This window comes from Staurois parvus, unplaced genomic scaffold (genome assembly GCF_062004578.1).
Source record: "Staurois parvus isolate SC_StPar_1 unplaced genomic scaffold, SC_StPar_1.0 ptg000306l, whole genome shotgun sequence".
NCBI lineage: Eukaryota > Metazoa > Chordata > Amphibia > Anura > Ranidae > Staurois > Staurois parvus.
In genome coordinates, this window is record NW_028318102.1 from 7,578,079 (window position 1) to 7,601,355 (window position 23,277).

At 40.9% G+C, this 23,277-nt stretch overlaps 1 protein-coding gene across 1 annotated transcript in view; it reads left to right on the plus strand.

Annotated features, from left to right (window-relative positions):
* Positions 1-23,277, plus strand: part of CDHR1 (cadherin related family member 1) — a 160,902-nt gene that overhangs the window by 48,340 nt on the left and 89,285 nt on the right. The window contains exons 3-6 of the mRNA XM_089683336.1: positions 9,007-9,152; positions 11,184-11,234; positions 18,394-18,483; positions 18,720-18,806. Coding sequence (XP_089539462.1) covers positions 9,007-9,152; positions 11,184-11,234; positions 18,394-18,483; positions 18,720-18,806 — 374 coding nt within the window. The remainder of the gene's footprint in view (positions 1-9,006; positions 9,153-11,183; positions 11,235-18,393; positions 18,484-18,719; positions 18,807-23,277) is intronic.

The window sequence follows — 23,277 nt, forward strand, 5'->3', positions numbered from 1 at the left end:
CCCCCTTACTAAAGGGGGCTTCCAGATTCTGATAAGCACCCTGCCCACAAACCCCCACAACCACTGGCCAGGGTTGTAGGGAAGAGACTCTAGTCCCTATCAACATGGGGACAATGTGCTTTGAGGGGGAGCCCCGCCAAAGCACCCCCCTATGTTGAGCGCATGTGGCCTGGTATGGCTCAGGAGGGGAGGGACGCTCATTTGCTGCATGCTTGAATAAGGGTCTGGTATGGATTTCGGGGGGACCCCTAACCCATTTTTTTTTAATTGACAGCAATTTTTTCTTTTACATTCAGTTGTCAGTGGGAAATCCCACTGACAGCTGAAACATTAACGCATGATTTTCACTACTAAAATACCGCATACCTTAATAAAATAACTCATGCGGTATTTTAGTAGTTTTTTTTTAGTGAATTTAAATGTTTATTTTTAAAAATGCTGTGCTGTATCCTACCGCTTATTTGGATGCAGTAAGATACCGCTTAGTGAATTGTGCCCTCTGTGTGACTAGATGTTGACTGACAAGGTACAAGTTTGTGAATCAACCATGAGAATGCTGAAAGCCAAGCCCCCTACAACATCATCTCCTCCCACTGTAGTGCAAACAGGCACAGCCGACACAAGAGGATAGCAACTCTGCTGTGAATTTAGGAGCTGTGTAGAATTGTTACCACACAGTCCCAGGAAGTTGCATTTGGTAAACTCTGAGCAGACTCAACAGAAAACTTTAGGTGCAGATGTACATATCAAGTACAGCAGTAAATATTTTTAATGGAAGGCCATAGTTCTGTGAACAAAAGATATCATTTGGGCATGCAGTTTACATGAAAAAAACATATTTCTGTTAAACCTTTTCCTGAATTATTGTAACCGTGTAATACAAAATTAACTCTGGCAGCAAGGATGTTTAAGACTTTTTTTTTTCTTTTATATCTGCTGGGAACACAAATTAATGATGCACTATATTGCCAAAAGTATTGTGAAACTCCTCCAAAGTATTGGGTTCTGGTGTTTCAATGACCACAGGTGTATAAAATCAAGCACCTAAGCATGCAGACTGCTTCTACAAACATTTGTGAAAGAATGGGTCGCTCTCAGGAGCTCAATGAATTCAAACGTGGTACCGTGATAGGTTGGCACCTGTGCAATAAGTCCATCCATGAAATTTCCTTGCTACTAAATATTCCACGGTCAACTTTTAGTGGTATTGTAACAAAGTGAAAGCAACTAGGAACAACAGCAACTCAGCCATGAAATAGTAGACCATGTAAAATAACAGAGCGGGGTCACCGCATGCTGAAGCGCACAGTGCGCAGAAGTCGCCAACTGTCCGCAGAGTCAATAGCTAAGACCGCCAAACTTTGTGTGGCCTTCAGATTAGCAAAACAACAGTGTGTAGAGGGCTTCATGGAATGGGTTTCCATGGCCGAGCAGCTGCTTCTAAGCCTTACATCACCAAGTGCAATGCAAAGCATCAGATGCAGTGGTGTAAAGCACACCGCCACTGTACTCTAGAGCAGTGGAGACGTGTTCTCTGGAGTGACGAATCGCACTTCTCTGTCTTGTAATCTGATGGTCTGGGTTTGGAGGTTGTCAATAGAATGGTACTTGCCTGTGCAGGTGCAGGTGGGGGTTCGCGGCTCATAAGTATGCGCAGTACAACAGGTCACAGAGATGTTCATGGACTCCCGCATTCAGGCACTAATGCTGGCGCCAAAAGGGCTATTTAATCTCCCTGGCAATCTGATTTATGTTGTAGGCCTGTAATTCTTAGGAATAACTCACTTAAATCTGTCCAAACAAGAGTCTAGTAAACATCCTGGGTATGATAAAGTTTGAAACCCGAAACCATAAATTATAATACAATAATTCCAAAAAATAATATAATAATAAATGTAATTCAATAATGTAATCAAACCAAAAACACAGAAATTTGTCCAAACAAGGGTGCAATATTACTAGGCACATCACTGAGCTCAGTCGCATAATTGTTTGTCACTTTCAGTGTCTGACGAATTTCCCCACGAGTTACTATTGCTCAATTGTGCAAGTGATTCTAATTCACGATTGCTGTTTTCTAGTTGGTCTAATACCACTTTTTACCTAAAGGGACACTTTTTGGATACCATGGACATCCTCAAGTTTCCAGTCAGAATGGTAAAAGTTCAGGCAGGGCTCTGGACAAAGCATGAGGGACAAAACTTAAGTGAAATGGTTTGATACAGTAATGTAATCCTAACAGATTACAATGTATTGTGTGTATGTCATGTTTTGTTTACTTTTTTGAATCTCCCGCCGGTTCCAGCCCCCCCGTGACATCGGCCGGAGGACATAGGGCGATCACAGGGACAAGGCAAGTTACACTACAGTGTAATCCCGATTGTGGCTCGGGGTTACCACTTTTTGTACTGAAAATTAAGCCTGAACCACACTCGGGATTACCGCCAGGGAGGTTAAACAGGCTGAAGTTTTGTCTCATTGCTGTTTGGTCTACAGCTTCTGAGTGTGTTCCTGTTTCTTGTACCCAACCTCTGATACTAACCCAGCTTGTACCTGATGTTCGCTTGTCTGCTACCTGCCCTGACCTCATCTTGTCTTGGATTACTCTTCTGTCTCTTGCTCTTGTCTGATTGAACCCCTGCTGCTGACCTGGCCTGTAACCTGACTTCTCTGCCGTCTACTGTCTATGCTTGATCTGCCCGACTGTTACCGCCCCGGTTCGTTTGACGTTGCATCTTCCATCCTGCTCGCTACAGCTCATCAGTCCATCAAGTCCGCATCAGGATTCTGCTCCATGCTGCAAACCTACAACCTGCTGACAGCCAAGATCTGTGCCAGGCTGCCTGCCTCCCTCCAACCTGTCCTGCTGCTTCCCCTGCCTGTTGACTACTGCTGACACACAGAGTACTGGACTGATCACAGGCACTCACACCTCACCGTACTCCTGTGTCTACTGTCCCACTACCAGTAGCCCTCAAGCCAGAGTTGTACGGGAGGCCTGCCTCTTCACGTCAGGCTCACTATCTAAGGTACGTGACAAAGTGTACATTTTGGTGGAGGGGGGATTATGGTGTGTCATTGTTTTTCAGGGATTGGGGTTGGCCCCTTAGTTCCAGTGAAGGGAACTTTTAAGGTGTCTGCATACCAAGACATTTTGGACAATTTCGACTCCCAACTTCGTGGGAACAGTTTGGGGATGGCCCCTTCCTGTTCCAACATGACTGCGTACCAGTGCGCAAAGCAAGGTCTATAAAGACATAGATGAGTGAGTTTGCTATGGAGTAACTTGACTGGCCTGCACCTTAACCCGATAGAACACCTTTGGGATGAATTGGAGCGGAGACTGCGAGCCAGGCCTTCTCGTCCAACATCAGTTCCTGACCTTACAAATGCTTTTCTGGAAGAATGGTCAAACATTCCCATAGACACTCCTAAACCTTGTGGACAGCCTTTCCAGAAGAGTTGAAGCTGTTCTAGCTGCAAAGGGCCAACTCAATATTGAAACCTTTGGACTAAGACTGGGATGTCATTAATATTCATGTGCATGTATAGGCAGGTGTCCCAGTACTTTTGGCAATATAGTGCATGTATTTATTAACAATAAAATGGAGACAAAAATTTTTTTGGTGGAATGAAGAATGATTAGAATTTCTTACTGGGATTTTATACTTGTCTGTGTCTTCCTGCCCTTGTGATAACCGCACACACCGTTTCTTATGGAACATCAGGAGTAACGGTCACAAAAAACCTTCTGCATGCTAAAAATTGCCTTTATGATGCATGTAGATTTCAGTAGGAGAGTCATTGGGCTGGGTGTAACAACTCGCAAACTCAATAGTCATTCTCTAAATGGATGATTATTTGATGTTTATACCTTGCCTGTTTCTGGAACAAGTAACCATTCTCCCGGGGAGGGGCAGGAACATGGCTCTGGTAGGATGCAAATAGCAGGAGCTACTATGCCTGTATGTGAGAATGGATGGAGACTCCTGAACAGCCCCCCTCTTACTTGTCTTTTGATCATGCCTCTGGTGTGGTGCGGGCAGACCGAGTAAGGGAGGCCATCTTCCCTTGCCGAGCTGGAGCTGTGTCCGGTGAGTGAAGCGGTGGATGCCGGAAGCGCCCACGTGATGGTGGGAGAGCATCCTGGGAGCCGCTGTGCACTGGAGGGGAGGTCGGCACAGGACTCTGGAGAGCAGTGGATATTGTGGGTGCCCCCGCAAAAGTGGTGGAATGTCCCTGGTGCCACAGCTGAGCCACGGAAGAGGGAGAGGAGCAGGATACAGGACGCCCGCAGCCCCGTTACCCACGGAGGGTGACCCCTCCACATCACCAGTGACCCTCAGTGAGGTAAAGCAACCACTCCTGTAATGAGACCCTAGACTGGAGGAACAAACATGGGGTCCCCTTCAAATGGGATACAGACAGTGAGGGTGAGTTACCGCAAGTAGCACATTTTTATATTGTCGTCAAATACAGTATCTTTACTTAAGAGGAGTGGATGTTAAAATTCTAAAGGAGGCTCTAGTAGGGGCCCTAGGGACAGTAAATGTAAGGAAAAGAAAAGAGAGGGATCACCCAGTGGGCACAGAAGATGAGGAGCAAGACGCTGCATTTTCTTTGATGCACTGTACCTTGTATAATAGAGAGAATACCTGTTTGGAGTTTTGAAATAATTTGAAAAATACTATCTTGATTTGGAGTCAAAGTGACAAAAGGGAACATTTGTAACAACATGAAGAGTAGATATGTTAAATGGGGAGTAACAAAAACTCCCCAATCTAGTACAATAAAGAAATATATGCCGCCACAGGAGAAAAGTCCAGAGGGTCATACTCCTGAGAGACAACAGGGAGCAAGAGGGAGGCATGAGCTGGGAAATAGCAATGGAGACCAATCCAGACTGTCATTAGGAGTATCACATTTGAACCAGATTAAAGAATCTATTAACATGGAGAGTGAAATAGATTCTAGAGACATAGAAGAACAAGGATCAAGTTTGCAAATGCCTATGAAAATGGAAATTGCAGAGATGTTTGCGAAACTACAGCATTCCATAAAGAATGAAAATGCCGTATTATATAACGATATGGGACAAGTTCTATCTCGAGTAGAAGAGATGGAAGAAAAATTAGAGAAACACAAGTAAGCATTAAGCTAGAAGCGCAGGTGGAGGAAATGCGCAGGGAGCAAAAGAAGCTAGTATACAGATTAGAAGAGAATAGAGATCGAAGAAACAACTTGAGGATCTGGGGCTTGCCAGAAGTAACATCAAGAGAAGATTTATTGGACGAAATTAGAAAAATATTTAATCTGATAATAGGTAGGTCAATGACAGAACAACTGAAAATAGAGTGCACAAGATTAAGCGACCCCAGGGATTTCATCGTTATGAAGGTAAAGTTAATATCTAGAAGAAGTTGCGTGGAATTCCAGATGTAAAATGTGGAGAAGCGAGTTTGCAAACTTTCGCGGACATAGCACCAGAGACTCTGGCTAGAAGAAGAGCTTTTAAACCATTATTGGATTTGATGAGCAAGGGGAACGTTCGATATAGTTGGAGCTTCCCAGCATGCCTGATTTGGTGGAAAGATGGCTGAGGTCCCCAGAAGATCTAAAGGCCTTTTGTGAAAGACTAGACTTACAGATAGATATTCCAGGTAGGTCAGGAAAAAATGTGGCAATTTCTCTCTAAATTGAGAATAGGATAGACTGCAATTCCTTGCGGTGTTTTGGGGTTTTTTTTTTTTAAATAGCTGACTAGATACAAGATATAAAGGTAGACACACTAAGGGGTTAGGGTTGAGAGAGGCTGAGGAGAAGAGCATAAATAAAAGGAAAAAAAAAAATAGACCTATTTCTTGTTTCTTAAAGGAAGAAAGAAAGTAGAAAAAAGATTGGGAAAATAATCAAAGGAAGGTCATTGGGAGGCTCAATATTACACTGGTCATTTACAGTTTGAAGATAGTGGTCTGGATAGATGTACGTGACCTGAGTCTCAACCCGAAGAGGAATCGATAGTGGGAATTAGCCACAACTGATTCCAGGGTTAGAATATGGGCCAAGAGGTTTTAGGAGTGGGGAGGAGGGGGGGATTGGGAAGGGGAGGGGTGTGAGAGGGAGGTGGAGGGAGGGGAGGTAGAGGTCACCCTGTTCCAAAATTTATATATCCGTACCCCTTTTTGCTGTTATATAGATGGAGAATAGAGGAAGTAGTAGGAATGATTGGGTGTAACTTTATGACTTATAATGTGAAAGGATTGAACACTCCCAACTAAAAGGTATAAGATCCTTAGGGAAATTCATCAACATGCTATTGATGTTGTGTTTTTACAGGAGACACATTTATCCCAGGATACAAATGTAAAGTTATACTCCAAATACTATCCAACTTTGTTTTATGCGGACTCACCAATCAAACGTGCAAAAGGGGTGGCAATTGGTTTAACAAAAATTGTTAGTTTTGCTATGGAAGATAAATTGGTAGACCCATGGTATATCTTTAAGAAGGGACAGATGATTGTGGCAGGAGATTTTAATTTCTGCATGGATCCATGGATGGACACATCACGAGCGCAGAGGGATGGAGGTAGTAGTCTAAAGTTGGTTGAAAATTTTTTTTATCACTATCAATTGCTGGACACATGGAGAATTAAACATCCAAGAGACAGAGATTATACCTTCTTCTCTCTGACGCATGGGATGTACAGGTGAAGCTCGAAAAATTATAATATCGTGCAAAAGTTAATTTATTTCAGTAATGCAACTTAAAAGGTGAAACTAATGTATGAGATAGACTCATTACATGTAAAGCAAGATAGTTCAAGCCGTGATTTGTCATAATTGTGGTGATTATGGCTTACAGCTCATGAAAACCCCAAATCCACAATCTCAGAAAATTAGAATATTGTGCAAAGGTGCAATATTCTAGGCTCAAAGTGTCCCACTCTAATCAGCTAATTAAGCCATAACACCTGCAAAGGGTTCCTGAGCCTTTAAATGGTCTCTCAGTCTGGTTCAGTAGGAATCACAATCATGGGAAAGACTGCTGACCTGACAGTTGTGCAGAAAACCATCATTGACACCCTCCATAGGGAGGGAAAGCCTCAAAAGGTAATTGCAAAAGAAGTTGGATGTTCCCAAATGCTGTATCAAAGCACATTAAAAGAAAGTTATGTGGAAGGGAAAAGTGTGGAAGAAAAAGGTGCGCAAGCAGCAGGGATGACTGCAGCCTGGAGAGGATTGTCAGGAAAAGGCCATTCAAAAGTGTTGGGGACTTTCACAAGGAGTGGACTGAGGCTGGAGTCAGTGCATCAAGAGCCACCACACACAGACGGATCCTGGACATGGGCTTCAAATGTCATATTCCTCTTGTCAAGCCGCTCCTGAACAACAAACAACGTCAGAAGCGTCTTACCTAGGCTAAAGAAAAACAGATCTGGTCTGTTGCTCAGTGGTCCAAAGTCCTCTTATCTGATGAGAGCAACTTTTACATCTCATTTGGAAACCAAGGACCCAGAGTATGGAGGAAGAATGGAGAGGTACACACTGCAGCATGCTTGAAGTCCAGTGTGAAGTTTCCACAGTCTGTTGATTTGGGGAGCCATGTCATCTGCTGGTGTTGGTCCACTGTGCTTCATTAAGTCCAGGGTCAACGCAGCCGTCTACCAGGAGATTTTGGAGCACTTCATTCTTCCTTCCGCAGACTAGCTTTATGGGGATCCTGACTTCATTTTCCAGCAGGACTTGGCACCTGCCCACACTGCCAAAAGCACCAAAACCTGGTTCAATGACCGTGGGATTACTGTGCTTGATTGGCCAGCAAACTCGCCTGACCTGAACCCAATAGAGAATCTCCTAGATTGTAAGCTCCAAGGAGCAGATCCCTCGAACCCCTCGTGTATCGCATTGTATTGTTATTGTACTGTCTCGTGTATTGTCTCCCATTGTAATGTACAGCGCTGAGCGAACTGTTGGCGCTATATAAATACTGTATAATAATAATGAGGCATTGCCAAGAGAAAGATGAGACATGAGAGCGAACAATGCAGAAGAGCTGAAGGCTGCTATTGAAGCATCCTGGTCTTCCATAATACCTCAGCAGTACCACAGGCTGATAGCTTCCATGCCACTCCGCATTGAGGCAGTAATTGCTGTAAAAAGGGCCCAAACCAAGTACTGAGTACATATGCATGCTTATACTTTTCAGAGGTCCGATATTGTTCTATGTACAATCCTTGTTTTATTGATTGCATGTAATATTCTAATTTTCTGATATTGTGGATTTGGGGTTTTCATGAGCTGTAAGCCATAATCATCACAATTATGACAAATCACGGCTTGAACTATCTTCCTTTTGCATGTAATGAGTCTATCTCATATATTCGTTTCACCTTTTAAGTTGCATTACTGAAATAAATGAACTTTTGCACGATATTCTAATTTTTCGAGTTTCACCTGTACTCAAGGTTGGACTACATACTGATCAGACACGGACTATTGGAGTCTTTGGTAAATTCCAATATTGAAGTAATGTCATTAGCAGATCATGCACCTCTCACAATGAGATTAAGGTTGGGAAGGGAAAGGAACAGAAGTAACATGTGGAAACCAAATGAGACGCTTATACAGGAATTAGAGAGGGAGATAAGATTAAAAAAGGTGAGAGAGCAATATTTTATAATCAATGAGACTGAAGAGGTATCCATTGCTACAGTCTGGGAAGCACATAAGGCATACATTAGGGGAATTCTGATCTTGATAGGGGCTGAAAAAAAGAGAATGGGGAAAGAAAATAAAAGGATTTTGTAAAATTTGATAAGGAAAATTTGTAATTGTAATATTTGAATTTGTTTTTTTTTTATAAAGTAATTTTATTAATAAAAGATAATATAAAAAAAAGTAACCATTCTCACTAGTGTGACCCTTCAAGAGTGAGTTGCACCAATTTTTATTACTGCAGTTTGTTAAATGCTGTTTTTTTTTTTTCCTTCATCTCCACCATAGGAACCTACATATATACACTGAATGGCAGTGATCCAGAAGGGTATCCAGTGATTTATGGCCTCACCTTTCCACCAGGATCAAAACGTTATTTTTTAGTTGACCCTCTCCTTGGAAATGTTACATTAATAGAAGAACTTGACAGAGAGGTAACTATAAACATAATGAGATGGGGTTCAGGATAAAGGAAATCAATAAACAGTGCTTTGGTACCATTTATGGTACAGCTACATTATTAAAACATGATCACACATTTTTATGCATTCAGTCATGCATTGATAAAGCTTGGCAAGCTTGAAATAACTATATGCAGTTGAGAGAAATGGCTTTACTGTATATTATAGCCTGTGTGAGTTCTTCAAACTACTGGTTAAACCGCAGGTGGCCATTGGGATATGAAGGAATGATTTGTGTTCTGACTTTAGTCCCCTGTGATTAATAGGTGAAATATTCTTTGGATTTGTGCTGGAAGTCATAACACACCCACTCTCCATCCAAAGTCTTACTCCCTACCTGCCCCTTCCACATTTAAAAAATGTCCAACATACATAGCTAAAAGTGGAATTTAAACTCTCCTATCCTTCATAGTTAAACTGGAACTTTAGGTAAAAATTTCAAAAAGGATGGACAGGCAGGAATTATGAATGCAGAAGTGACATACTTTCTCTCTTCTGCATTAAAGTTATCTGCCTGTCCACCCCTGTACAGTGAGCCGCACAGGCGCAGCTCACTGTACAAATTAGGCAATGCCAAATCTGACTGAAGTCCCGCTCATGCTTGGGAGTGACATAATCCCTGCCCGCCCAATCAAAGTGACCAGCAATCGAGACCCGAAAGCTGGCCACCCAAAGATGTCAGCGGCTGGGCGGGGAAGTCTGAGATGTAGCATCGCTAGATCCAAGGTGAGTATATTTCCTATATAGCTCTGTTTGAGCACCATCATCCACCACTGCAGACATACTGGTAGTTTGAATGAACTGAGGGAGCACTGATCAGCATGCCTGTAGTTCATTTACCTACAGCTCTGCAATGACAGTCTGTACAGAGGCAGGGACAACAGAACTGTAGGCAGTTTGTATAGGAACCTGACATTGCACCTTTGCTCTTGTTTTAAAAAATAATAAACTCACATTTTTTTCACTAGAAAAAAGATGTGAAATTATTTTTTATGTAAAAGTGAACTTTTCTTTTAAAGAATTTACTATTTTGTCTTGGTTGAATATAGACATAATTTGTTGCTATTCAGCCATAGTGTTAACTGCTAACCTTTTTGTTTATGAAAATGTTAATTGACGGTCTGTTTTGATGATACACTAGCTTTAATACATTCTGAGTCACTATCCTAAACAAGTATAAAGATGAAGAAAGTCAAAAAAGTTCTTAACTGTACTAGGTCATTGATGACCCTACTCGCTTTAATACATTCCAAGCCACTAGCCTGAACAAGTATGCAGATAAGGAAAGTTCTTGATTGTTCCAGGTCAGTGTGATTTTAAAGTACTAAAGCCACAGGGCAAGTTTGACAGTGCGACAACTGCCATTTTCAGAGAGAGGGTTCAGCAATGGTAGCCTCCCTGTTTCTCTCATGACCGGTTTCTTTTAAAATGAATATATGATTTTGTTAACAATTGATAGAATATGCTGTATATGATAAAATAATTTAGCTAATTAATGTCAATAAAATGTATCTTGCCTTTTCCATATGTGATTATTTGTGAATTAATGCATCTGTTGAAGTAAAATTCTGTATTATGTAGGTTTTTTTTTTTTTGTTTGTTTGTTAGGTCAACAGACTGCAATTTTGCACTTAGAGTAACTCCACTTTTTTTTACACACTGTCACAATTTATAAGTTAGAACCAAAGAGTACTTTCTTTGTAACCTTGCAATTTGTGACCTATGGCAGTAGCTGGAATTGCCAGGTTTCAATTGAATCATATTATATGAATGTGAAGGTCCTACTTTTATTATTTTCTATGTTGCTCTATAGCCATTAATTTGATGAACAATTTTTCCAGCATCTTGCATCCTGTAATTACATTTAAATGAGAAAACAAAAGCCTATAAAACTGTTTACTATAACCTAAACGTATTCATGAATCTTTATTACTTCTACATTTTTTTTTCAATTTAGACTAATTATTACAAATTTGTGTTTTTTTTTTTTTTTTTGTTTAATAGAAACAGGATGAAATAGAAGCCATTGTCAGTATATCTGATGGACTAAATAAGGTAAAATGGAAAGAAATATTAGTAATGTAAATATTGCATTGTTTGATGAAATATAAGGACCAAAATGTTACACTTTTTTTTTTTTTTTTTTTGAGAAACTTCACCCATTTTCTAAAAAATATAAATGTCCGCACCTACAGATTCTGTAGGTGCTGACTTTTAAAAAATCAGGTACTTACCAGCCTATGGAGTCCAGTGCTATCTTCCCATATCTGGTTCTTCTCACCACTGCTGGTCCCTGGCACTGCCAGCTTGGATTTGGGATCTGGCTGTGATGAATCGCAGCTGGCTCCATGTGTGAGATGGGGCAGCGAGACTTGCTCTGCAGCTTTTTGGATTGTGCTCCAAGATCATTAGTAAAACCTCATCTGGAATATGCAGTTCAGTTTTGGGCACCAATTCACCAAAAGAACATTGGGAAACTGGAGAACGTGCAGAGAAGGGCAACCTAACTGATAGGAGGCATGGAGAAGCTCCGCTTTGAGTAAGGATTAGAGGAACTGAATTTATTCTTTCTTGAGAAGAGGAGATTAGGGGGGATATGATCAACATGTATAAATACATTAGTGGTTCATATAGTGAACTCGGTGTAGAGTTATTCACCTTGAGGTAATCACAGAGGACAAAGGGGCACTCTCTACAGAAAAGAGATTTAACCTCCAAAACAGGGTGTGACTACATAGGTGTGAGCCCTCTACCAAATTGCACCAAATTGCACAGATAGATCCAAAACTAACAAAAATGAAACCGATTTATCTAAAGATACATAAATTAATGATTACCATAAATCAAAATTCCGCAATATAGAGTCCATTTCTACCCTAGCTGTTCCATTTTTGCTTTTCATAATCTATAAACTCATGACAAATGAATGCATGTTTACCTAAGCATTATTATAAATAAATACAGATCATAATCCCTATTGAGAACATATGGATGTAATGTATTAAGCTGATTGATCCACCATACCTCTTTGCTTTATATACAGTATATCTCCACCTCCTTGGGCCCCTCCACCTTATGTCTTTTGGTATTTCTGCCAAGACCATAAATCTCAAATCAGTGTCTTTTGTGGTCATGTTCCATAAAATATGTAAACAGGAGTGCAAGAGCCTTAAAAATAGGAAGCTGCTATGCACAAAAAAGGTAACTAATATCACCTTGGATCATAAATAGTATATAGAAAGGTGCACCGCTAAAATAATTATAATAATATTATCAGTAAATCAATAAAATCAATGGATGATATCCAATACAAGTAAAATGGTAAAAATAGTTCCAGTAAAAAATAAATTAAAGGAGACTCTTGTGCTCTGGTAACTCTGGACCTGGTATCGGTGCAATAATGGTGAACGTAATGCGCACTCACCGGACGCGCATGTACAATGAGCCTTATGTTAATAATCCAGATGCCATCAGAAAGGAGAGGGTCAGGAACTAGAAGGTCTTCCCTCTAAGGGATGGTGGGTCATCAGACAGGACCCTTTAGGGCTTTACAGGTGATCCTCGTCCTCTGGGGTTTCCCTTTAAAGAACCTGATATTGCTCCCTGGGTATGCAGATATCCACTGCAGGTATGATGATCCGTCCTGAAGCTGTGAGTCTGAAAATTTAGAGAGCTCCCCCAGGGGGTAGGAACAAGGATACGCCCACGTTGCTCCAGCGGCGTGACGTCACGGCGTGATGTGGCTCCTCCTAGCTCCTAAAAATTGGATGGTTATGCTTGATCGATTACTTGCTCATAGTTTAGTGAGGAAACAGTCCACAGAGCTGTGTAGTGACCTTGTGGCTTCTGTTAGGGAACTTCCTAGCACTTTTCAGTCATTTAAAACACTGCTTGGTTGCAGATCCCACAGCCCCAGGCTATGCCTCTGCTAGCGCAGAAGGGTACTGCTGCTACTACATTCTTGTTAGACATTCCCTGAAAGAGGTAGATCTCTTGGGTGCAATTCATCCACTTTGGAGATCCAGGACAAGAAACCACGACCAAATGTATCAGGGCCTGTAGGAACAGAGGAGGAAGTTGTTCCCAGTCCATGAGGTCTTGGTGGAAGCCATCAAGGAGTGGCAGGATCCTGAAAGGAAATTTTGTTTTCTCACGGGCTCTGAAACGTAGGTTTCCTTTTTCAGTTTCTGTATGGAATAAGAATCAAAAGCTGGATGCAGCTTTTTCCCAGGTGCCCAACAACATATGGATCTGGCCTTTGAAGACTTGGGGACATTATCGGATTCTGTGGACAAAAAAATGGATTGTCCTGACTTCGTTTCCCATGCTCCTGCAAGGATCTGCATCAGCAGAGTCAGTCCGCATGTCTGCCAGGTCTTCAACCTTGGCCAATTCAGCAAGGAAGGCTTTGTGGCTCAAGATGTGGCAATGGAATGTCCAAGATTAAGTTGTGCAGTATTCCCCTCACAGGGAACCTGCTTTTTGTTCCTGAGCTGGAGGCAGTATTTGATTGCTCAGCAGATAGGAACCAGCTGACTAAGGTAAAAAGAAGGCTTGCAACCAAAGGTGTTTTGGGGCTCCCAGAGCCGAAGGTCAGAAGAAGTCTTGGGGACAGAAGGTCAAGGGGAGAGGGGGGGTGACTTTTTTGCCTTACTGGCCAGTCCAAGGAGACGCAATGAGGAATTAACCACAGTGGGAAGAAGATTGGGTCTTTCCTCCCACAGTTGGAATCGGTCTTCTCCAACCAAATGGGAATTGTAAGGAGGGGGTATGGATTGGTATTTTCAAGACCTCCCCCATAGAGGCTTTTGGTTATAACTCTTCCAACATGCACAGAAAAGGCCTCCTCCCTATTGGCCTCCTTGAGGGAAATAAATGATCAGAATGTGATGGTCCAGGTGCCATCAGGGGAAATTGACAGAGGGTTCTACTCCCACAATTTTGTGGTATGAAAACCCTCAGGAAATTTCAGGCTTTTTGAACCTGAAGGTCCTAAACGAGGTGATATATCTGCAGTTTTGGGCTCTTCCATTTGTCTTTCCCTCCTCAGATCTCTACCAAGATCATGGCAGAGGCATTGGCTTTTCTACACCTAAAGGGGATCTCAGTAGTCACCTGCCTGAACAACCTTATCCTCTTTGCACCTTCTCTAGAACCATTAACCCGGGACCTCAAATTGACAAGGAACTTCCTAGAAGGCCTGGGGTGAACATAAAATTGGAAAAATCCAGCTTGGTTCCCTCCAAGTAGGTCCTGTACCTGGGTTATGAGTTGGACTCAACACAGCAGAAAGTTTTTCTTCCTCTGGAGAAGATTCAGAAAATAGACAAGGCCATGAGGCTGCTGCAGAGCAACCAGCTGGTGTCGGTGAGACGGGTCATGTTGGAATTGGGGCCCAAGGAGGTCTTCGAACTGGAGGGAGTTGAGAGCATTTTCTTTAGCTCCAAGTGCATTCCAGGAAGAACTGCAAGGGTATTGCATTCAATTCCGCTAGGACAACTCCTCTGTGTGGTGGCTTACATCAACAGATGGAGGGATGAGAAGCAGTTTTTTGGTCACAGGCAGCAGAAATTCTGGTTGGGGCTGGAAGGAATGTGTTGTGTCTTTCAGCTGTACATGTGAATGGGGGAACTAAATCAGATTGCTAACTTCCTCAGCAGGAAGGCTCTGAGGGAGGGTGACTGGTTCCTCAACCAGGAGGTCTATGAGATGGTTACTCAGAGGAGGGGTGCCCCGTGTGAGAACGCAAAGACACCGTTCTTTTTTTCCCTAAACAGATAGTATTGCACTCGCAGGATAGATGCCTTCGTTCAGACATTTTTCCAGGTTTTAGAGCCTCTAAGCATACTTTGAGCGAGATGGCTTAAGCTTACCATTGAGAAAACTTACATGCTAGGAGGTAGGGAGGTCCCAGATGATGGTATTAAAGCTCATTCCACAAGGGCTATGGCTACCTTTTAGGAGGAAAGGGCTGGTGCTATGCTGGAACCAGTTTGTAGAGTGGCAATGTGGTCCAGCTTGATCACCTTTGTCAGGCACTACAGGTTGGACTTGTTATCGGCAAAGGATCAGGCCTTTGGACGCAAGGTCATGCAAGCCGTAGTCCCACCCTAATGGTAAGTGCTCGCTTATCCTCTCATAGGTGGTTGTCCTGAAAGACGCTTTAAGAAAACTAAAGTTACTCACCGGTAATGTCCTTTTCCAGGAGTCTTTCAGGACAGCACCGTGTTCCTACCCTGGTTTGCTTCCTTTTGGGTTCCTGACACAGGAACCGTCAGTTATTTACTGTAAGGTGCATGACGTGTTCTATCTCCCCAGCTGACTGAAGTTGCTCTTGAAGAACTGAGAAACTGAAGTGAAATGTGCATTTCATTTTGGCTAAGGCAGTGTTTCCTGTGAAGAGAAAAGTGAGTTCTCTCATTGGTGGCTGTCCTGAGACTCTTGGAAAAGACATTACTGGTAAGTGTAACTTTATTTTTTTTTTCTAAAAATGTATAATGATTTGTTAGACTGTATGAGAATTTCTATTCTGGACATTTAGAAGTTATTTTTCTGTGTGGTACCATCTGTGCAAATTTTGGTGTAGGGGACACACCTGTGTAGTCACACCCTGCTTTAGGTATATAGAGTAGTTCAATAGTAATAGAATTCCAACTGCAGCTTTGTTTTGTTTGAAACTGTGCAGTCATGCTACTTTTGTATGAAGATGCATTTCTGACGTAAAAAAGACTTTATTGCAAGAATTGGAAATCCTGCTTTCATTTCTTTGGATGTTTGTTTTTGGTGGAATGGTGGGAGCCCACCATTGATGAGAACTCCAGCAACAAAATTGCAAACACAGCAGGAGTTACTCACCCAATTTTGTTTTTTTCATCTATCTCTCTATCTATATCTCTCAGCATAAATGAGTACACCCCAAAAGATTTGTCAGAAAACCTTTCATTTCAGAATCAACATTTAATATGGGACACTATGCTACAAAATACTCCCACAAAAGTGGACCATTGATTGCAAGCAAGATTTGATAATTTGCACACACAAAATATTATCTATCCCTAACAAGTTCATCCAAGACCATGTTGCAAAAATGAATACACCCCAATGAAATTCATAGGAGAAAAGCTCAACAGCAAAATTCTAATTAAGAATTCAACTACAGGTGAGTCTAATTATTCATTAAACAGGTGTCCAGCAGACAGTTGATTATAAAAGGGCATTGCTAAAAAAAAAACAAAAAAAAAAACCTTTCATGCTGTCAGCTATGGCACCACATGGAAGAGAAATTTCAAAAGGCCTGAGGAAGAAAATAATTTCTTAATACAAAAAAGGTCAGCGCTATAAGAAGATCAGCAAAGCTTTAGTTATCATTCAGAATACTGTAGCAAAAGTGATACAAAAAGTGAACAAAGAGGGAAGTGCAGCCATCCCACAAAGATGTCCAGGCCTTCCACGGACATTAATATCTCGACAGGAGTGTCTTCTTATGAAAGGTTAAGAAAATCGCCATGCAAGTTCGCTGCAGTTGACTAAAGAAGTAGAAAGCCAAACTGGGTTGACTGTTTCCCGTGACACAATACGGCATACATTGCGAGGAATGGCATGCATGGGTGTTGTCACGTACGTGTGCGCATATGTGAATGCAAATGCACACGACTGAGCAGCAGAACGGGCCCTCGCATATCTGCGCCTGCGCCGCTGTGCGAGCATCTTCCTGACAGGTGTCATCCACGAAGGAAGCCTCTCCTAAAGCTCATGCATAAAAAACCCACCTAGAATTCTACAGGGCCCATGTTGAAAAAGAATACTACTGGGACTCTGTACTCTCGTGTGAAGAGATACCAAGATAAAGGTTTTTGGAACTGATGGCTTCAAAACTGTATGGCATCGCAAAGGTGAGGAGTAAAAAAAAAAAATGCATGGTGCCTACAGTGAAACATGGTGGCGGCAATGTCCTCCTGTGAGGCTGCATGAGTGCTGCTGGTGTCAGGTTGCTGCATTTTATTGATGGTATTGGTATTGTGAATTCACAGATGTACTGCTCTATATTGAAAGAGAAGATGCTACCATAACTCCAAGCCCTTGGTCATCATTCACTTTTCCAACATGACAATGCTCCAAAACACACATCTAAAGCTACTGTTGCATTTCTGAAGAAGAACAGGGTGAAAGTGATTCAGTGGCCAAGTATTTCTCCTGATCTGAACCAAATCGATCACCTATGGGGAATTCTGAAGAGACCAGTTGAGCATCACTCTCCATCCAACATCCAGACTCTAAAAGAGGTCGTTCTTGAAGACTGGAAAAAGATAAATGTTGCAAAATGTCGCCAATTTGTTCATTCCATACCTATAAGACTTGGTGCTGTCCCAAATCATGGAGGTCATACAAAATACTAGCTGTAGTAGTTTTTGTTGTGGGGTGTATTCGTTTTTGAATCCACTAATTTGAGTAAAACTGAAGATTTTGTAATCTAAGTTATATTATTTAACCTATTTATGTAATGAGCTAAACAAATGTTCTATAAAACAAATTTTTGCCAAAGTTTTGGAAATTGTTCTTGTGTTGATTTGAGATATTGATTAAAACCTTACTTTTCAAAAGGGGTGTACTCATTTATGCTGAGCACTGTATATATATCTTTTCTTTTTGGGTTTCATAAAAACATTATTTAATGCAAGGAATGCCCAATACATAGGGTTCTCGGATCACTATGGGCTTTCAAAAGAGATAGCAAGGAAAAATATGTTTTCTTTCAGTCACTGTGTAATTGAAATCCCGCTGAAATCTCCCAGGAGCCTAATAGTAGAGGATCTGGGAGGAAAGTAGCCATTCATGAAAATGTTTTATGTATCTGTCTGTTAACTAAAATTTGCTTATTAAAAAATGAGCAATGGCAAGCAAGCCTCCTAATGTTTATTACAGAGCTACTATATGGAATAAACATTGCCATGGCCAATTAACAGATTCCATTATTTACTTGACCCACTGTTTATGCTTACCTTCTGTTTGCTCCTCAGCCACTCTGTTTGGCCACTGAAGTGAATTGAAATGCCCTTTACTTATGGGTATAGGGGAGCATATTATAGTGTGCAGTTTTTGTTGCCTGAGTATCCAGTTTCTATGGTCACTGATCACTGTCATTTTTACTTTTTTTTTTTTTTTTTTTTTTTTTTTTGAATTTCCTTAATAATGGAGGCTTTCATTTGCTTGACAGGTTTCTGAGAGAGTACGCATTTTGGTGACAGATGCCAATGATGAGAGTCCTGAGTTCCAGAAAACACCATACATAGTGAATGTCCCGGAGGCAAGTGTAATGCCATTAATAGTTGGGCAATTTTCACATTCTATTCATCATGGCTGAGAGATCTGTTCATAACAACTGTTATCACCTATTTAGCTATTTATAATGAGACTGTCATGTAATCTTTCTTGGAAAGTTTTTTTTAATCATATATGCATCAATGTAAAAACTGTGACAAGGCAGCAACTACAGAAAGTAGTATCTGGAGTCTTTGCTAAATTCAAATCATTCTTCCTTAGGATACACCTCCAGGAAGCAGCATTTTTCAGGTGGAGGCAGTAGACAAAGACATGGGATCTGGTGGAAGCATCACATATTTAATACAGGTAAATGTAATTCTTGTAAACTAAAATCAAATGTATTCTGGATTGTACACTGATAAGAAAGTGATGTTTGATGTGCATTTAATACTAATGTTACTTTTGGGTTGCTCGTTGGCTATTTTGTCTAGTGCTCCTCAGGGAAGAGACTCCTCTGAGGAAAGCAGTCAGTGGACATGCAGTGCCATGCTAAATTTGATTACACAGAGCACAGGATCTGCAGCTTTTCTAATGTACATATTAAAACATTTTCTCCAAAGTGGGATGCACTTGTGTAAGTTGATTTGAGGTTATTAGTGCAAAAGAGAAGTATGGGATTTCCATAAAAAAATGAATAATAAATTGTGTATGTATGTGTGTGTATATGTATTTGTATATGTATGTATGTGTGTGTATGTATGTATATGTATATATATATATATATATAAGTGTGTGTATATGTATGTGTGTGTATATGTATACAGTATTTATGTATGTGTGTGTGTGTGTGTGTGTATATGTATACACACACACTATGTTGCCAAAAGTATTGGGACGCCCCTCCAAATCATTGGATTCAGGTGTTCCAATCACCTCTATGGCCACAGGTATATAAAATCAAGCACCTAGGCATGCCGACTGCTTCTACAAACATTTGTGAAGGAATGGGTCGCTTTCAGGAGCTCATTGAATTCAAGTGTGGTGCCATGATAGGCTGCCACCTGTGCAATAAGTCCATCCGTGACATTTCCTTGCTACTACAGTAAATATTCGATAGTCAACTGTTAGTGATATTATAACAAAGTGGAAGCAACTGGGAACAACAGCAACTCCTCCACAAAGTGGTAGGCCATGTAAAATGACACAGCAGGGTCAGTGCATGCTGAAGCGCACAGTGCACAGAAGTCGCCAACTGTCTGCAGAGTCAATAGCTAAAGACCTCCAAACTGTGTGTGGCCTTCAGATTACCACAACAATAGTGTGTAGAGAGCTTCATGGGATGGGTTTCCATAGGTGAGCAGCTGCATCCAAGCTTTACATTACCAAGCACAATGCAAAGCATCAGATGCAGTGGTGTAAAGCACACCGCCACTGGACTCTAGAGCAGTGGAGGTGTGTTTTCTGGAATCATGCTTCTCTGTCTGGCAATGCGATGGACGTGTCTGGGTTTGACAGTTGCCAGGAGAACAGTACTAGCCTGACTGCATTGTGCTAAGTGTAAAGTTTGGTGGAGGGGGGATTATGGTGTGGGGTTGTTTTTCAGGGATTGATCTAGGCCTCTTCCAGGGAAGGGAACTCTTAAGGCATCAGCATACCAAGACATTTTGGACAATTTCATAGTTACATAGTTAGTCTGGCTGAAAAAAGACAAAAGTCCATCCAGTTCAACCATAGAAAAAAAAAAGTTATAATCCTATAGGACACGTGGGTGTATGTCATCCAGTCCAGGTGCTTTATTCACCTTTTATTCTGTCTAAATATTTTTGGATCAATTGTGAGCCAATGTGGATCATCTGGAGCTCTGTCAATACCTTGCCCATTATGGACAAGAGCTCCTCCATGCTCCTTTGTATATACAGAGCTGAAGAAGGTATTAAATAAATTCATGCTCCCAACTTTGTGGGACATCAGGGTCATGATCTCTTTTTGGCATATATCAAAGTACAATTATGCTTTTTTTTGTAAATCATACTTATCTAAGTGGATGCAGCATCATTCCAATGCTGCATCTGTCCTGCGTTGGCTCTAAGGGTAAGAACTGAGTGTTCAGACACCACTGATCACTCAGGAAGGGAGCTGCTGGCTCAGCGGATTGTTGAGAGGCTAAGCCAGGTGCAGCTCCAGACATCTGAGTGGCTCTCGACTTAAAAGTTGGGATCTTTCCCCAGCCTGGACCAGCTGAGTGACATCAGCTGACAGTGGACTTTAGCCAGCTGTTGGCTGAAAACGGTTCACAGGAGTGCACAATGAACTGAATTCCTGTGATCCACAGAAGTACAGCCAAACAGACTTTGGCTGTACTTCTCCTTTTAATGTTATCCCTAGATTCTCTAATGTAGAATCTCTTTTGTTCTGAGTATAGGATTTGTTTGTCATTGGTAAATTGAAAAAAAGTCCCTTTCCTTTAAAAACAATTGAACAATTAAGTACGAAAAAAATATATAAATTTGTAGAAGCATAATGTGTGACTGTTCAGGCATGGGGATGGAGAGAGATGATTATCACCATATTCTTCTCTTTATTTTTTAACCATTTGCCGCCCACCCTATGGCTGAATGGCGGCCGGCAAATGTCATCAGCGTTCCGGATGGCTTCATTCATGCCATCCATTGTATACTAGTGTCTAGCTGTCTAGCTGTACATGTCATGTGATTAGCTGTGGCCAAATCACAGCTAAGAACAAAAAAAAAAACCCTGAATGAATCGGTCATTCAGGTAAAGGCTTGCTTATAGCAAAGTAATTCTTTGCTATAAGCAAATTGTGTAAAAAAAAAAAAAAAATACTGATCACTTCCCCATATATGAAAAAGAATCTTAAAAAAAAATAAAAAACAATTAATAAAAAATAAAATAAAAATATATATTTTTTTTGTTCATACTGTCACCAGTCAGTGTCCCTGATCACCGCCATGCCAGTTATATGATGATGCTATACTGCACTGGTGACAATATGTAAAAAAAAAATAGTGAAACTAATTCCGAAAAATTATGACAATAAAAATACAACTTAAAAAAAACTCGCCATGGTTCTTATGAAGTACATCGGACTGTCTGCTCTGCAAAAAGGGGTCATTTGGGGATATCTGTACTGTTCTGACATTCTTGGACCTCAAGAAATTAGATTGGCTGTCAGTACTTCAGGATTGATCAATATTCAGATCTATACCATAGTTTGTGAACTCTATAACTTTTCTACAAACTAAAAAATACATCCTAATTTGGGTTATTTTCACCAAAGACATGTAGCAGAATACATTTTGGCCTAAATTTATGAAGAACAATTATTTATTTGCAAACTTTTATAACAGAAACAAAGAAAAACTTGTGTTTTTTTCAAAATGTTTGGTCTTTTTTTGTTAATTTAGCAAAAAATAAAAACCCCAGCGGTGATTAAATACCACCAAAAAAAGCTCTAGTTGTGTGAAGAAAATGATAACATTTTAGTTTGGGTACAATGTTGTATGACCGCGCAATTGTCATTCAAAGTGTGAGAGCGCTGAAACCTGAAAAATGGCCTGGGCAGGAAGGTGTAAAATTGCCCGATATTGAATTGGTTAAAGATTGTTTTGATTTAAACTGGAATTTATAATGTAAATGGCATTCAGTGAAGGAGGAAATGTTTCTCTCCTACACACAAGTGGTTGTTTGTAGTCACCCTGTGAAAGTAAATGCGATCTTCCTCTTTTTAACCACTTGCCCTCAAGAGGATTTACCCCTCTTCCTAACAAGGCCATTTTTTGTGATACGGTGCTGCATTACTTTAACTGACAGTTGCACGGTCAAGCAACACTTAGACAAAGCAGATCACAAAGCAAATACAATTGCCTGACACAGCGTGAGGAAAGTACTGCCGATAACCGGAAAATGTGACAGGGGAGATCTGCACTGATAATCAGGGCACGGATTATCCGTGCCCTGATTATCAGTACCACCCATCAGTGCCCAGCAGTGGCGCCCTTCAGTGTTGCATCAGTCAGTGCCCAGCAGTGCCACCTATCAGTGCCCATTATTGCTGCGTATCAGTACATCATCAGTGCCTTCTTATCAATGCCCACCAGTGCTGCCCCATCAGTGCTACCTATTGGTTCCACCTCATCAGTGCTGCCTATCAGTGCTTCTCCTCAATGCACATCCGTGAAGGAGAAAAATTACCTGTTTGCAAAATTTAAAGAAACAAAGAAACCTTTTTATTGTTTATAATTTTTTGCTCTTTTTTTCATTTACAGTGCAAAAAATAAAAACCCCAGTGGTGATTAAATACCACCAAAAGAAAGCTCTATTTGTGTGAAAAAAAGATGAAAATTTCATATGGGTACAGTGTTGCATGACCGCGCAATTCTCAAAGTGCAACAGCGCTGAAAGTTGGCCTGGGCATGAAGGGGGTGAAAGTGCAAGTGGTTAAAGAATGACTGACTATAAAACTAAAAAAAAAAACTAAAGTTCTGATTCCTGATATGGTGCAAACTCCTCTACTTCACACTCTCTTTTACTTGTTTTAGATTGGTTGATTAAGCCAGCATCCCATTTTTCTATCCTAAAAACGCTTTGATTTATTAAATGACATAATTCTGAATACAATTATTATACAATTGTTTTCAATATTGGTTGTCCTGGATTGTTCATGGAATTTGTCTGTGGTAACAATCTACAAGACCTGGTTTTCAGTCTGGAATGCCTTTTTTCTTTTTTTCTTTTGAATACAGTTTTGAAAGGGTACAATAAAAAGCAAGGTCCCATCATTACATCACTGCTCCCTCTTTCTTTATAAATCAGCATA